The 16,157-nt window shown below is 46.4% G+C and overlaps 1 protein-coding gene across 2 annotated transcripts in view; it reads right to left on the bottom strand.

The window, feature by feature from the left end:
* MTCL1 (microtubule crosslinking factor 1) overlaps nt 1–14,841 on the bottom strand; it is a 181,789-nt gene extending 166,948 nt beyond the window's left edge. The window contains exon 1 of one of the 2 annotated variants that reach the window (XM_074987437.1): nt 13,862–14,841. In XM_074987437.1, the coding sequence (XP_074843538.1) occupies nt 13,862–14,752 (891 nt within the window). In that variant the 5' untranslated portion in view covers nt 14,753–14,841. The remainder of the gene's footprint in view (nt 1–13,861) is intronic. The other variant, XM_074987436.1, reaches the window with a different exon arrangement.
* Nucleotides 14,842–16,157: the final 1,316 nt, after the last annotated feature.

Genomic DNA, 16,157 nt, shown 5'->3' with positions numbered 1-16,157 from the left:
TGCACGGGGAAAGAATTAACAATTTGAGGTTCACGGATGATATAATTATCATTGAGGAAGATAAGGAGAAGCTCACAAAAATGGTGCAGGTGTTAAATGAAGAAGGGAAGCCGTGCAGACTGATTATGAACATTGATAAAACAAAAACAATGGTATTTGGAGATAAGGAAATAGGAAGGAAGATCAGTGTAGATGGTATTGAACTAGAAAATGTAGAGAAGTTCACATATCTGGGGAGCAACATAGCATATGATCTAGACTGTAAGAAGGAAATGGCAACTAGAATAGTGAAAGCAAGAGTGAGTTTGAAGGCAATGGATAAGATCTGGTAAAGCAAAGCAATTAGCTTAGGAATGAAGCTGAGCGTCTTGAAAACGTGTGTATTCCGCAGCATGTTGTACAGATGTGAGACATGGGTGATAATGAAAGATTCTAAAAGAAGAATATTGGCATTTGAAAGGAGTTGTTATAGAAACATTCTGAGAATAGAATGGATGCAGAAGGTCACCAGTGAGGAATTATATAGAAAGATACAGCCGAAAGAGAACCTGCTGCAGAAGGTTATTAAACAGAAGCTACAACTATTTGGGAATATTTGCAGAATGAACGATGAATGAAAAAATCAAGACCCTAGTATTCAGCATAATGGATGGTTCGAATAGGAGAGCCAGACCCCACAGAGAATGGATAGATGATGTAGTAGATTGCTGCCGAGCTAGTCTACATAACCTAAGCCACTCCGCACTGGACAGGGAATAATGTAAAGGAATAGTGAGAGAGGCATCAGACACCAAGGGGCACTAAGCCCATGGTTATTGATGATTATGATGATGACAATGCTCACTGTCTAAGACAGTGGGTGTGGTGGATTTGAAACATCAATGCATTTGATCCCTGTTTAGCTTGTTTTATGCACTACTACATTGCAAACCTCTCTAGTTAGCCTGTAACCACAGTAAATGCAAATCAATGCGAGTTTTATTGCCAATCAATTCAGCTGAAAAAAGTGGATGTGCCGTGGAACTGTTGGTCTCATTGAAGTGTGCTGTGCTACTGAAAAGGTTGGGAACCACTGACTTGGACACTGAGTATGCAGCACAAGACCCACTAGCCAGACATGAGGGAAGACTTCCCTGTCATAATGCAGAGCCCTCCCCATCTACTATCCCGTCACTGGCGACTAAAGATGGTTGTTGCTAGCAGTTGCAGATCAGCTACATGCCATTGTAAGCAGTCTTATCACAACACCTCCTAGATAAGAAGTCCTTAAAGACCAACAGTTTTACTTATTAGGTAATGAACTTGCATTTTACCCACAAAAGCTCATTGCCTAATAAATAAAATTGTTAGTCTTTAAGGTGTTACAGGACTGCTTGGGTTTGGGGTTTGTTTGTTGTTTTTTGTTTTTTTGTGAAGCTACAGGCTAACAAGGTTACCCCTCTGAGACTATCTCCTAGATAAAGTCATCAAGCTCAGTCTTAACTTCTTCTTTTCACTGCTCCCCAACAAACTTCCAGAACTTCACTCCTTACATGGATAGAAACTTTCATCTAATTTCAAGCCTAAACATCTTGAGAGCCCGTTTAGATCCACTTGTTCTTGTGCCCATAGCCCTCTGATGTATTTATAGAAACAACCTTATCTCCCCTCATCTCATGAGGCCAAGACCCTGATCCCACTCCAATGAAGTTCTGAAAGAGAGAGAATATTGCTTAGCGCAATGGTTCTCAATTTTTGGCATGTAGCTCACCCTAGCTCAATACAAACTTTTCCACAAACCATAAGCCAACCGCCCATGATGACAAACTGCCTTAATTTATCTCTAAATACCTAATTTATCTCTAAATACATGGGGTGTCTGGTCAGAGGGGAGAGTGCATGAGCAGGTTGGGGGTGCATAGTTCAGGGGGAGGTTGTCCAGGAAGGGGGTGCAGCAGCAGGCTGGTGGTGTGGAGTCCAGGAGCAGGAGGAGGGATCCAGAAGCAGACAGGGGGTAGGAAAGCTGGGCAGGAAGGGAGTGCAGGAGCTGGCCAGTGGTAGGGGAGGGGGTTGCTTGCCTGACTCCGCCCCCACACACAGCAGAAAGCTGATACTGGGCAAGGATTTCATGGGGGAGCGGGGAGAGGGAGCTGTGGGGCTGGGATGCCAGCATGGGCTCCCTACTGTGAGGGAGGGACTGAGCTACCAACCAGAACACATGCACACAACTTTTCTTAAAATCCAGACAAATGGAATATCATTTATGCTTACAGTGTATGACAATATGGTCTTCTCATTCCAAAACAAATAATAAGTTGAGTAGCCAGAAACACAAGAAGCTGAAGACTCAGTCACTCAACTGTTCTGAGAGTAGCCAGCCAGACAAGGATGATGAGTGAAACTGGTATCTGGGGACGCAAACTCTCAAACCAGGGATTCCACCCACACACCACCCCTGCTCTGCCCCAGACCCCAAACCCACTCTGCCCTGGCCCTGCCCCTCCCTACTGTCTTCTCATCCCATCCCATCTCCAGTCACCCCTTCCAGCCACATTTCTGATCCCAAATGACATTTGAAATAAAAACTCTTCTAAAATTTCTTTCTACCAAAATAGAGCATGTTTTCCCATGCATACCAGATTGTAAAGACTGGATATGAAGAAGGGATCTAATTAAAAGCACTAAATTTGGGAATTTTACAAAAAAAAGCAAAAACACACATCAGTTGTGGGCTTTTTGAAAAAAAAAACAAACAAACCAGCAGAAACGTAGCACTTGAAAGACTAACAAAATGATTTATTCAGTGATGAGCTTTCGTGTGACAGACCCACTTCTTCAGATCAATTTCATTTCCAATACGGACTGACATGTATAAGTACAGAGGACCAAAAAAAAAAAATGCAATCAAAACTAGCAAATCAAATAGGATAGAAGGAAGGGACTGGGAGGTGGGGGATGTTAATTGTCCTGTCTGTGAGAATTACAAGCATCAAAGGAAGGGAACAGTCCTTGTAATGCGTGAGGTAGTTGATGTCTCTGTTCATACCACGTGTTAGTGTGTCAGATTTGAACGCGTACTCTAACTCAGAAGTCTCAGGCTCTAATCTGTTGTTAAATTCTCTGTAATGCAGAACAGAGATTCTCAGGTCTTTAACAGAATGGTCCACTCCATTGAAGTGTTCACTGACCGGCTCGTGCATTTTGAGTTTCTTGATGTCTGCTCTGTGTCCATTTATTCTTTGGCAAAGGTTTTGCCCAGTCTGAATTAATCAGTCAGAGTACTTTAGTGTGCACATAGCAAAGTTCATTGCTTTTAAAAAAAGTGAACTCTCTGAATATTGCTGGTGACCATTCAGGGATAAGTTTCCCAGGCTAGTGATGGCCTGATCCACTGCCTCTCCACCCCTGCCACCAGCTGACCCCCATGCCCCATAGGGGGAGCCCAATCAACTGCCTCCATCCAACCTGCCACAGAGGGAGTCCAAGCCACTCACATACTCAGCCCCAGTGGAAGCAGCCCCGAGCCATATCACACCAGCCGCCCGAGCCCCAAGCCGTTCAAGCCGCCCAGCCCTGAGCCACGCCAAGTGAGCCATAGGAGGAGCTGTCTCCGCTGCTGACACCACACTTGTCCCACCAAGGGGTGCGGCGTGTGCATGGAAGGGTGAAGGGTGCTCCACATGTGCAGCTCTAAGGAGCCGTATGGCCACAACGCACTCTCCAGTTCACCACATGTGGCAAACAGACTGTATATTGGACACCACAGTTCTAGTGACCACACAGCTTCTAGATAGTCCCTGATAGATGTCAAATTTTGAAAGATTCATGAGCTGCACTTTTATGTCATTTTGATACTCATATTTTAACTAGCGTGCAATATCATTTTATGAGTTCAGACAAAGTAGTTGAGGTCATCTTTTAGTGGACCAATTTCCATTGGTGGAAGATACAACCTTTTGAGCGTCATAAGCAATCACTACACTTTTAAATGAGCTCACACAGAACAATGTTAAAAGCCAAGAATACCACATTCCCTATGGGCAAATGCTTTTTTCACAAAATGATTGTTCTATATCTGACCTTTCAATACTTGTTCTCAAAGGAAACTTTTACAATACCTTTAAAAGGTGGGCCTGGGAACTTAAATTCATAACTTGGCTTGACACCAAAAAACTGTGGACTTAACAAAGACACTGGTTCCATGGCATGTTACAATTGGTAACACACCACACTGCCTGCTACCCTTAATTGCCCAGTTTAAACTCTTTATGCATAACAACCTAACCCTCAGTTCTCAGTTTATTTCAAGTGATTCCCACCCACATTCATTATCCTTTCTCTTTAGCAATCTATTTCAACTCGCATTTTTTAAGTTCAGACACTCTGCTTCCTTCCCCAGACCTGTGTATCTCAAACGTTTCTGTCTCCCACCACAGAAGTTTGTCCAATAAAAAGTATTATATCATCTACCTTGTCTCTCGCATAGTCTCAGACCAGAGTGGCTACAACAACATTGCAAACATTATATAGGTTACTAACAACTGAGGATCAAATTCATCCCTGGCGTAACTCCAATAACTTCAGCAGAGCTACACTAGAGAAGGATGTGCCTCAAGGAAGTTGCTTCCGATTTAATAAACAGTAGTATTTTTACCATTTGCAAAATGTGCCAGTGGACTGCAAGTTCCCTTCATGTCTCAAATTATTATTCAGCTACCAAATCAGTTTAAAAATCCTAAACTGATCCTCAAATGTGTGATATCAGTTGTGAGCAAACAGTAAACATTGTTTTACTGTATGATGGTTGCACAAAATGTTAGAATGCTGATATTCTAACATGATTAATATCTGTGATTTTAGGGAAGTTTTCCTTTTCCACAGTGGGAAACAGAAACCAGTATTAAACACTTGTGTTCTGATATATTTTACTCAAATAATCAGCGCTATTACTGCTTCAGTACGTGTCACTAACTGCTACCATTTGAACAGTTAGACTAGTTATCTGACTAGTAGTGCAATGTAACTATAATTTACTAAAACCTATAAAGGAAAATTATTGTCTGTCACATTATACAAATAATTCACTCTGCTGCCACCTGGACAACTAAATGTTTTAATCAGAGTCACAGCTGTGGCTAACAAGGCACATGGACCTACCACCATTGTTTATGAAACTGACATTTCATTCTAACAGCTGACTGACCCTGTGTCTGAAATGATTCACATTGTTTTGATGCCTAGAGTTATTACCTCTATTCTTCCACATGACTAATGCATAGTAGGTGTGGAAAGGGGTATGTCAAAGAGAGACCTTTGCTTTACTTACCTTTGTAACCCTTCCTAATAAAAAAATTAGTCACATCAGTTCTGATCATTCATGCCATGAAGAGACTGTATGACGCACACCAACTTACTGGAGGTCAGTCAGTCAATTACACCACAGTCCCTGTGAAATATATTGAACCAAAGACCTTTGCATGTCAATTTCAAACACAGGAACCAGCAGCATCAAATTCTAAAGGGCTACTAAAGAAGCTGAAAGATGAGATATATAGCACAACCATGTCATACGTACTGTAATTTTGAACACAAGTTAATATTCCCACCCAGGAATATCTCCTTTTCCAACGATAGACAGCATAAGTCACTACTAAGAAACAATAAGAAAGAAAAAACAAGACATTCTTCTACGAATTTAAGTGCTATTCTAGGGCATATGCTGTTTGTGAGAACAGTCCATGCTGTCCTACAGTGTAGCAAGATTCAAGTCATTGATATACAGTGAAACTGCCCAATGTATAAGTAAGTGGGGCTGCATTAGCTGCATTTAATAAATTGCAGTAAGTGCTCAAGCATTGCTTAGGCACTTTCAGCATACAGCATCCCCCTCTACTATGTATATTGGACAAACTGGACAATCACTTCTCTGAAGAATGAATGGACACAAATCGGATATTAGGAATCTGAACACACATAAACCATTGAGTGAGCATTTCAATTTAGCAGGACACAGTAGTCAACACTTAATAGTGTACATTTTAAAACAAATATTTTAACACCAGATTACAAAGGGAGACATCTGAATTGGAATTTATTTTCAAGTTTGGTATCAATCACCTCAGACTCAAATATATCACTTACCTTATACATTATAAGGATAATTTCCCCACCTTTGATATTCGCAGTGATTGTAGCCATCCCACTTAACAGACTCTTGCACAGGTTTTTCTTCTCTTCCCTTCCCCAGCCCCTTCCTCCTACTCTATCTAGGTAATTCGTCAGTTTCTCTCTCATTTTTCTCTCTCTCTCTTTTGTTTTTTAATTATCTTCCACTCCGTTATCAGGATTCTCCGAATCTGAAGAAGTGGGCCTGTCCCATGAAAGCTCATCATCTAATAAACAATATTGTTAGTCTTTAAGGTGCTAAAGGATTGCTTTCTTTCTTTTGTGATAGTGCCCATGACACATGCAAAGTACTTGAGACAGGAGGATTTGTAAAGCAGCAACTCTTATAAAGATAAATATCAAAAGGGCCACCATGATTTTTCAATAGCAAAATCATTTATTTAGCATTATCACTATTCACGATACACTTCTTTACATTATATAAGTATTTCCTTAATTCTGATGTCAAGAGAAAGCAAGGAAATTTTGAACTACTAAAATTTGGGCCCTGATTCTAGTGCCACTGAGCCAGTGGTAAAACTCCTAGGGCTTGTCTACACTACCACCTTCCTTCGAAGGAATGATGGTAATTAGGATGTTGGGAGTTTACTAATGAAGTGCTTCCATGCATAGGCAGCACTTCATTAAGCAAATTACCCTGCTGCGGCAACTCCAAAGTTTAGAGGAGTAAAGGGACTTCGAAGAAGTTGCCCTGGCACTTCGAAGTACCTGCAGGTGAGCCGTGGCTAGATGCGTGCTGGGTACTTCGAAGTTTAAAACTTCAGAATTGCTGCAGGGAGGAATTTGCTTAATGAATTGCTGCATATGCACAACAGCACTTCATTAGTCAACTCCCGACACCCTAATTACCATCCTTCCTTTAAAGGAAGGTGGTAATGTAGACACAGCCCTACTGAAATCAAAGGGAGCAAGAGAAGTCCCTTTAAGGTCCAATTTTGCATCACTGATTTGAAGGAGCACTGCATCAAGCGCTTAGTAATCTCTCCTCTCTCCCTGCCCCACCCCCATCCCCGAGATTAGTACTGTACATCATTTGTCCTTTTCCATGGACTGCAGTCTACAAAGTAAACCTGAAATGTAGTAGTAACTTACAAACATAACACTTTAATATTCTAAACAAGGTTGGTTTAAGAACTTTAGGTACATTTAAAACTCACCTTCTTCTAGAACTTATTCATTTACTAAGGTTTGTTCTCTTAGGCTTTATTTTCCTTCTGCCCAATACTTTGTGGTTTCACTGTCTCAGAAGTCACAATATTATTTCATGGTGGATATGACAATTTTGCCTCAGAAAACATGTTACCTTAGATACACTGTTGGAAGGTTCTCTTCTTCCTGTATAGATTAAATAAAACTATCTAGGCAAACAGGTTTACTAAACCACATGAAAATGAGTCAGTTATGAAATGCCATCTTGATATAAGAATTGATTGGTGATGTCCTGGCATTCCGTGGCATTCTAAACAAGGTCCAAAGGTCTTTTGGTGTATATAGGCTAGTCTGATGTCAAAGGAATTGATTTGCTTGAGATTTAATCTACCTTTATATAAAATACAAGACAAAAATACTCTTATTTAAATCTTACAGTTTGCATTTCTTAAGGTGCTTACGTAAAAGCTAACGCAGTTAAAACTAAGGAAATACAAGTTACCTGGTTAAATATGGTTTATTTAACATTAGTAATTTTAAACTGCTTTCCTAGATAATTTTTCTCATTATTATTTACTTGTATATAACACCCAGAAGTGTGACAGATCACTTAGATTTTATCTACTTAGTAAGGTAAGGTGCTCTGCCGAGAGGCTAGGGGGCCAATTTCTACCATGTAGAACAGTGCCAGATCCAGAGTGCCAGGATTAGCCTCTAGTGGGCTGCCCCTGTTATAAATACCTGTACCTTTGGAAGTATCAATCACATTTCTCATTGGCAATGGATCACTCTACATGACCATTGGGAGTGGTGGGAACTAGTAACCCAGTCCATGCCACTTCCTGCATCTCCCAATTGCCATGAACGGCAATCCACAGCCAATGAGAACTGCGATCACCTGATACCTGAGCAGGTACAGGTAAATATAAGAGAAGCGGCCCACTGGGGCTAACCCTGGCAGGCCACTGCTTTTTTATTGCCTACTCCTGATGTAGACCCCACAGGTGCGCACTAAAGATTCCCTAGTACTCTTTAATACAGTGGTGTTCGAAACAGCAGCATGTAAAGGCATGCTAGGGAGCTTTCGAGGGTGTAACAGCACGATCTACATGCCCCAATTAATGCGCAAAGTATTACTGCAGCTTGCAAATCACACACCCCTTGTGCACATAACCCCGCTATGGAGAAAAGACCTAAGAATACATCAAAGTAAACTTAAAACTTGCTACACTGGGGCTGGCAGATTTGCCAGGCCCCTGGGGGCAAAGAGGGTGGGACTGGGGCAGACGGCATTCAGCACCACCTAGAGTGTAAGGGTGCCTGGCTATCCAACCCCCAAGGCCTCAAAGCTGCCTGCACCAAGCTGTGCAGTGCTCCAGCAGCAATTTAAAGGGCCCATGACACCGGACCCCTCGGCTTCTGCAGTAGCAGCACCTGGGAGCACTGAGCCCCGGGGCAACTGCCTATTTGCTCCCAGCTGTCAGCAGACCTGACTTACAATTATGTTTTAGACATAGTTCAAAAGATGGGAAACAGGTAAAAGACAGGGGTTACAGCATTGAGATTATGTGACCGGATCTTCTTCCTGCAAAGATTTACACATGCACTCAACTTTACATGCTGTACGATGGCACCCCAGCTGGTGCCAGATCCTCAGCTGGTATAAACTGGTATAGCTAAACTGAAGTCAGTGGTGCCATGTCACTTTACATAAGCTGAAGGTCTGGCTCACTGTCTGTCAAATTAAGTGCATGACTTCTTTTCTGCAGGACCAGCACCTTACTCAGCAAAGGGTTGTGCTCAGCATGTTGGAGGAAAAGGACAGTGTTTTAAAAGTATGAATAGAAATTCACTGTCCCCCAGCCCCATTTCTATTCATGTTTAGCATTACAATAAATCTGGCTAAAAGGTGTCATGATCTGAAGTTTTGTTTTTTTTTTAAGTCTACTGTATAACAGATTAGCATCCAGAATGCTCCCTCAAATCATCTGCACTAACTGCCACGTCCCAGCTGGTAGGAGGCAAACGGACAAGCGGGTAGTGATGGCCTTGCCTTCTGGACTGCACACAAGAGAATTCAGCAAATGCACATAATTAACTGTCTCTTTTGGGATTTAGCTCATCATTTGTCCACCACTGGCTGACAGTTTGTCTATTATTTTCTAAAGTGCCTTCAATTAAAGTGAGAAGAGAAGGAAAAAGAAACAAAAAAAAAAACCTAGCCTCCTTGTCAGAAGGGAATAGCAGCATTTTAGGATTATCCAGAACACAACACTAGAACTACAACACAGAGGGAGTACAATTAACCCCCAACATGCACTATTTCAACTTGCGCTTAACTTGCATTAACAGGAGTTAAGCGCAAGTCAAAATTCCCTCTCCAGCTCTCCAATCCAGTGCCCAGCTCCCCCCACTCCGCCCCCCAGGGGAAGACAGGGAGAAGCCACCCTGGCTCCCAGAGTGGCAGGGACTCAGGAAACTGACCAGTGCTGCAAGACCAGAGGAGCAGGAAGCCAGGCTGCCCCTGGTTCCAGCTCCCCACCACTCTGGGAGCCAGGAAATTGACGAGCACTGGTAAGTTTCCCATTGCCTAAAAGCCCAGGGGAGCCAGGAACCAGGTGGCAGCTTGGTTCCCGGCTCCCCCCAACTTAAGAGAAATTTGAGTTATGTGAGGGCGCACAGGAGCACAACCCCCGTGTAACTCAGGGGTCTACTGTAGTGTGAAATGATGTTTTACTGAGTTCTTTAACATAGGAATTGCCTTAGTGGATCAGATCCAGGGTTCATCTCATCCAGTCTACAATCTCTGACAATGCTGCAGAGGAAGATGTAAAAAACTTCACAATAAGCAGATGTGAGATAATCACCCCCCACCACCCGCATGTTAAATCTCCTCTTAATCCTTCATAGTTACAGATTGTCTTAACCCTGAAGCATGAAGTTTAGTATACTTTCCAACATTCACTAGTATAACGTTGGGTATCCTTCTTTATCCACATAACTGGTCCATTCCCTTTTTTCATACTGCCAAGGTTTTGCTTTCAATGACATGCTCTGTCATCCTCTGAGTTCTAGAGTTAATTACTGGTTACTTGAAAAAGTATTTCCTTTTATGGTTTCCGAGCTTTTCTCCTTTCAATTTAATTGAATGATCCCTGCCTCCCTGATTCTTGTGTTATGAGACAGGTAGACCAGAAATTCAATGTGTTCTCTGTAATATTCATTATCTATATATTTTTATCATATCCAATTACCTCCTTTCTAACATAAAGAATTCTATTCTGTTTGATCTCTTTTCACATGAGAGCTTTTCCAGGCCTTAAACATCTGAGTATTTGCTCTTGCTTCAATCCCAATTCTATAACATTCTTTTGGAGATGGCTGTCAAATACTGCGTACTGTATTCCAGATGCAACTGCACCACTGATTCAGATAATATTACAGGTTGAACCTCTCTAATCTGGAACTGTCATCTGGCAGTATCCATAATCTGGTATGATTTTAGTTAGCCAGAGGACAATTTATCATGGGTGTGGCCAAGTTTCCCGCAGTCCTATTAAGTTTATTCACAGCCACCAGTCCTGGCTCTCAGTGTTCTGTGCTGTTATTTAGCTATAATTTACCCCTAAATGTCTTCTAAGAGCCCATAAAATAGTGGAAGTGTTGGCAATGCTGCTAGACAACACTGCTCTCTCATAGTCTGGCAAATTATCTTATCCGGAACTAGTCAGGTCCCAAGGGTGCTGGATTAGAGAGGTTCAACATGCACTACGTTTTCTGTAGTATTCCCGAGCAACTGAATAAGTTGTTTGCTTTTTTAGTTTCATATTAAGAAGAGTGTTTCACTGAGTAGTCTACAGTGATACTCAGGCATCCTTCCTGAGTTGATATAATTAATTTAGAACCCAGTAAGTAGTATGAATAATTCATTTTTTCCCTCCAATATACACTACTTTATAATATTGAACTCCATGTGCCATAGTGCTACATATTCCAATAATTACTCCCAGTACTGTTTGGACTTGAATAACCTAAACAAATGTGCAATCACTGCAAGTTTTCCCATGTCACTACTCTGCCCACTTTCCAAAACATGAGCAACACTGGACCTAGAGAACCTTGAGACCCCCTGCTGTAAATTCGTTTCTATAATGAAAATTATTTCCTGTCTCTTAGATCTGGTCTACATTACGGACCTATATCTGTATAACTACATCACTCAAGGGTGTGAACAATCCACAACTCTGAGTGACATAGTTATAATGACCTAACCCCCACATGTCGGGAGTGCTATGTCGGTCAGAGGGCTTCTTCCATTGACACAGGTTGCTTCTACACTCTCGCTCTCCCATTGGAGATGGCATTGTAATGAGGCAATTCAAAGCAGGTTAATGAGGTGCTAACATGCATATTCAGCACCTCATTAGCATAATGGCAGCCACACGACTGCAGACTTCGAATTGCAGATTGACAGTGAAGACAGGGGCAGCTTCAAAATAAGCGCCCCGCTTCGACACTCACTCACTCCCATGAAACCAGATCAGAGTAAGGGAATGTCGAAGTGCATGTTAGCACCTCATTAGCCTGTTTCGAATTGCCTCATTATAATACCACCTCTGACGAAAGAGAGTGAGCATGTAGAAGCAGTCCCAATTACCACCATTCATAAAGGCAGATTAACTAGGTCAACAGGAGAGAGCTCTTCTGTTGGCATAGTGTCTTCCCTAAAGCAGTACAGTTACACAGCAGTTGCGCCAATGCAGTGTTTTAAGTGTAGGCCCTCTCTTAGTCAAATCACTAGAGTTTCATAATTCTTGTTCCTTTGTTTGCCTGCATATCATCCTTCTCTCCTTCAAGGTTACCCTCTCGTCTGGGCCCTGTTCTGGTACCGTCCTACTCGGGTGAAACTCCTACTGGCTTCAGTTGGACTTCTGTTTGAGTAAACACTGCAGCATGAGGCTTTTGTGAAAACAGAAGCCATGTACAGTATGTGAAGGTACTCAATTAGCTCAGTTTATTTATAGATCTTTATGTATGTAGTCTCTTTTCCATGCCAAAAGATCATACGTCTGTGCATGTCCAGTTAAATGTTCCAGTGGATCAGTTACTGCAGTAGCATTCCCAGCTAGACAAACCATCTCTATTTCCTCTTCATAATACAAAGTGGGAAGGAGCAGAATTAATACAGAAAAATGTATTTTTACACTAGGAAATATTCCCTTAGTTGTTCATCTCAGCCAGAACCTGGTAGCATTTCACAATTAAGTACGTGGATTTGTTATAATAAAGTAATGTAGCAGCAGACAGTATAACACTAAGGTGGTGTTTCCATTTCAAAGGTGAGAGAAGAAAGTTTAAGAAGGCTAAATTGAGGCAGATATTTCCTGGAAGACAGAGTACTTGTATTCCACAGAGAAAGCATGGTGCTCTGAATAGGAAACAAGTTTAGGGATTCTTGAAACACCACACACCAGCCAAGAAGAACAGTCTCACAGTGCAAGCTGCACTGGCTTAATAAGCATCCGGAGACTCCACAAATCAGGCTTTTATAAAGAAACAGGACCACATGCATTCGTTCCTTATCTATCTTTTTTAGCTTTGCCATGGTACTGCTTTGTGGGAGATCTTCACACTGCTGACAAAAGGTCAAATACTCATATATTGTACTTACACTCTGTGACCATATTATTTTGTAAGGCTTTGGTGACTATAACAAGTAAAATTGGACGGATTGATGGGTGAGGGAGATTTACTTCCAAGAGAGGCTCTCTTTAAAAATAAATTGGTTGGTTTCAGAAAAATAGCTTCTAAACTCTGACTGACATGATTACTGCATTTAAATTAAAGAATCCAACCCTTATGGGTTTCTATTGCAGCACACTGGCTTGGAGAAATGCACTGGATTCCTTTAAGCAGATTTCCCTGCAGATCAGACCTTTTATGGAAGGGATTTTTTTTTAAAATCATAACAGAGCTATCAACGGTCCCCCCTGCCCCCACCCCCACAACCTTCAAAAAGTTTTATCCAGCCTACTACAGCTCTTTAGGCTAGAGACCAAGGATCACAGCCCTCAGAGCCACTGTATCACCCTAAGGTCCAGTGTTCCTGCCAAGTAGTTCAGAGACAAGTGACATCCACACACTCATCACAGAGGTAGCCCTGTGAGTCTGTATCTTCGAAAACAACAAGAAGTCCCCTGGCAGACTAACAGATATTTTGGAGCATAAGCTTTCGTGGGCAAAGACCCGCTTCATGCATCCGCAGGTGCCACCGGACTTCTTGTTATCCACACCCTCAGTGAACCCTGCGCCCCTTCACACACACACCCCCCAGCGCGATCCCGACCCACGGCCCCGGAGAGGGACGGAACCCAGCAGCTACCGGCTACCCCCACCGGCGCAGCCCCAGCCCCAGCCCACCCCGCCACGCGCACCTGCTCAGCCCCGGGCCCCCGGAGGGAGGGGCGAGGCGCGCGGCCCCCAGCCCCGGCGAGCGCCTCCCTGGTCCCTGCCCCGGCAGAGGCCCCTCTCCCCGGCGGGGGTTTACCTTGAGATAGTCGTTTTCCGAGCGCAGCTCCTCGATCTCCCGCAGCAGCTCCTCCTCCTCGGCCTGCGGGCAGGGGGCGGGCGCTCCGCCGCCGGGCCGCATGGCTCGCCCCCAGCTCGCCGCCTCGGCCGCCCGCGGCGCGCTGCCCGGGCCCGGCGCGGTGGCGCTCTCCGGGGAGGGCTGGCCGGCGCCTGGCAGGGGGGTGCCCGCTCGGCCCGGGGCGGGCGGCGGCGGCTGCTCCCGGTCGCTGGAGCCGGTGGCGGACTCGGCGTCGCTGCTGGCGGCCTGGGCCGGGCGCTGCTCGTCGGAGAGCGGCTCGGAGGGGCAGTCGGACAGGTCGGAGCTGCTGTCCGTGTGGCTGAGGCGGGCCGGAGCCGCATGGCCGCTGCCCAGACCGGGCGCGGCGGCCGGGACCAGCGCCCCTCCCTGCCGCGGGGGGGCGCCCCGCTTCCCCTTCCTGCTTTTGCCGGGCGGCGGGCCCGGCTCCTGCCTGGCCCCGGCCCTGCCGCCCCCCGGCTCCTGCCCGCGGGCCGCCTTCTTGCTCCACAGGGCGGCTTTGGCGCTGCCCGCCCGGGCGCCCGCCCCTGCTGCGGCCGCCGCCGCCTTGGCGCCCTGGGCGCCGCTGCGGCGGGAGAGGCGGCTGTGCGGGGCCAGCAGCCCGGCGGCGTGCGGCGCGGGGCCCGGCGGCGGCTTGGCCGACAGGCTGGGGGACTTGGGGGGCACGGGCGGGGGCTTGGCCGAGGCGGCCCGGCCGTGGAGCTCCTTGAGGAAGGGTCTGGCGGGGGATGGGGCGCGGTGCGGTCTCTTCTTCTCGCCCGGCGGGCGGGGCGGGCTCGGCGGCGGCGGCGGCTTGAGGGCATCGGCGGGGCTGGTGCCGTGGAAGGTCTCCATGGTCCGCGCAGAGGCGGGAGCCGCCGAGGGGGCGTTCAGGGCGCCTGAGTCCGGCCCCCACGCAGGAGCCGGCTGCCACCGGCCGCCGGGCGCAGCGCCGCAGCACCAGAAGCCTGCCCCCGCCGCGCCCCCGCCGCCGCCCGGCTCATCCCTTCTGCTGCTGCCCGCCGCGCACCTCGCACTTTTCTCCTGCGCTCCCCTCTCCGCCCCGCCCCGCCCCGCCCCTGTCTCCTTCCCCGTCCCTTAGCGGCAGCCGCCGCCTCAGCCCGGCCAGGGGGCTCGCGTCTCCTTCGGGCCGCCGCTAGCACCGCCGCTCGCCCCGCCTAGCCCCTGCGCTAGCCCAGCGCCGTTCATCCCGCTCCCGCGGCTCCCCCCATCCCTCCTTCTCCCGCGCCTGCGGCGCCCTGCGGTCGTCCCCGGGTCCTGCCTCCTCCCGCGGACAGCGAGAACCTGCCGACGCTGCTGTCTCGTCTGTCTCCCCGCTCTGTGCGCATGAGCCTCCCCCCGCCGGCGCCAGCTTTCCCGGGCGCTCCCTGGGTGCGTTTTTGTGGGGGCGCCTGCACCTTCCCTAAACCCAGCCTGGAGGCGCCTTGGCGCCGCAGCCCCCAGCTGCGTCCTGGGCCGGGTTAAATAGGTGTTGAGCATCCCCTGCTTCCCAAAGAAACTTTCCCCACCGGTCTGCCACCTGCACTATCTCTTCGTTGAAAACATACCTACCCCGCCCCCAGCAGAGCTAGCGATCCCCAGGAGGAGCAGGGAGCTGGCTGGGTGCTGAAACCAAAAGTGCATGGAACAGCCCCTAGGGGGCCTGTTGGATACAGTGGAGTAACACTGTAATTTACATGTGGAAGGCATCTACATAGGCTAGGAAGGAAGTATTAAAACCCAGAAAAGGCCCTCCCAATCCAGTGATTTAAGCACGTCAGTGAGAGCCAGGAGCCTTCTCGCTCTTCCCCAGCTCATGGTGGCACACTGTCCTCATCTGTCAAAAGAAGATGATAAATACTAACAAAGGTGTTGTGAGGCTTAATTCGTTGGTGCATAAAGTTCAGCAGAGAAAGCGCTTTCAAAAGTACCTGCAGGACTGAGTGGTCCAGCTCTCAAGACAGTGGGAGATGAGTGCTAACATTCTTTGCCCCTGTTGAGAGTCTCACTGTATATTAGGACTCCAGTGTATGACTGTGCTCTCAAAGGTGACAGTGACCAGGGACTGCTGAATGTAATAATGCCAGATAACCGCTCATCCCTCAGGGAGTGTCTGGGTGTGCTAACTCAGTAACCAACAGCTAGCGCCTGCCTCCGAGTCCAAGTGCCACGTTAGAATTTAGACTGACATCTCTATCTGTTGCTGCAGTGCAGCAGAGAAGGTGTTCCAGTATTGGTACCACTCTCAGGATGAGACATG

This window comes from Carettochelys insculpta, chromosome 2, assembly GCF_033958435.1.
Source record: "Carettochelys insculpta isolate YL-2023 chromosome 2, ASM3395843v1, whole genome shotgun sequence".
In the NCBI taxonomy this organism is placed as follows: Eukaryota; Metazoa; Chordata; order Testudines; family Carettochelyidae; genus Carettochelys; species Carettochelys insculpta.
Note: the sequence above shows the minus strand (reverse complement) of the source record. Positions and strands in the feature narration are given on the sequence as shown.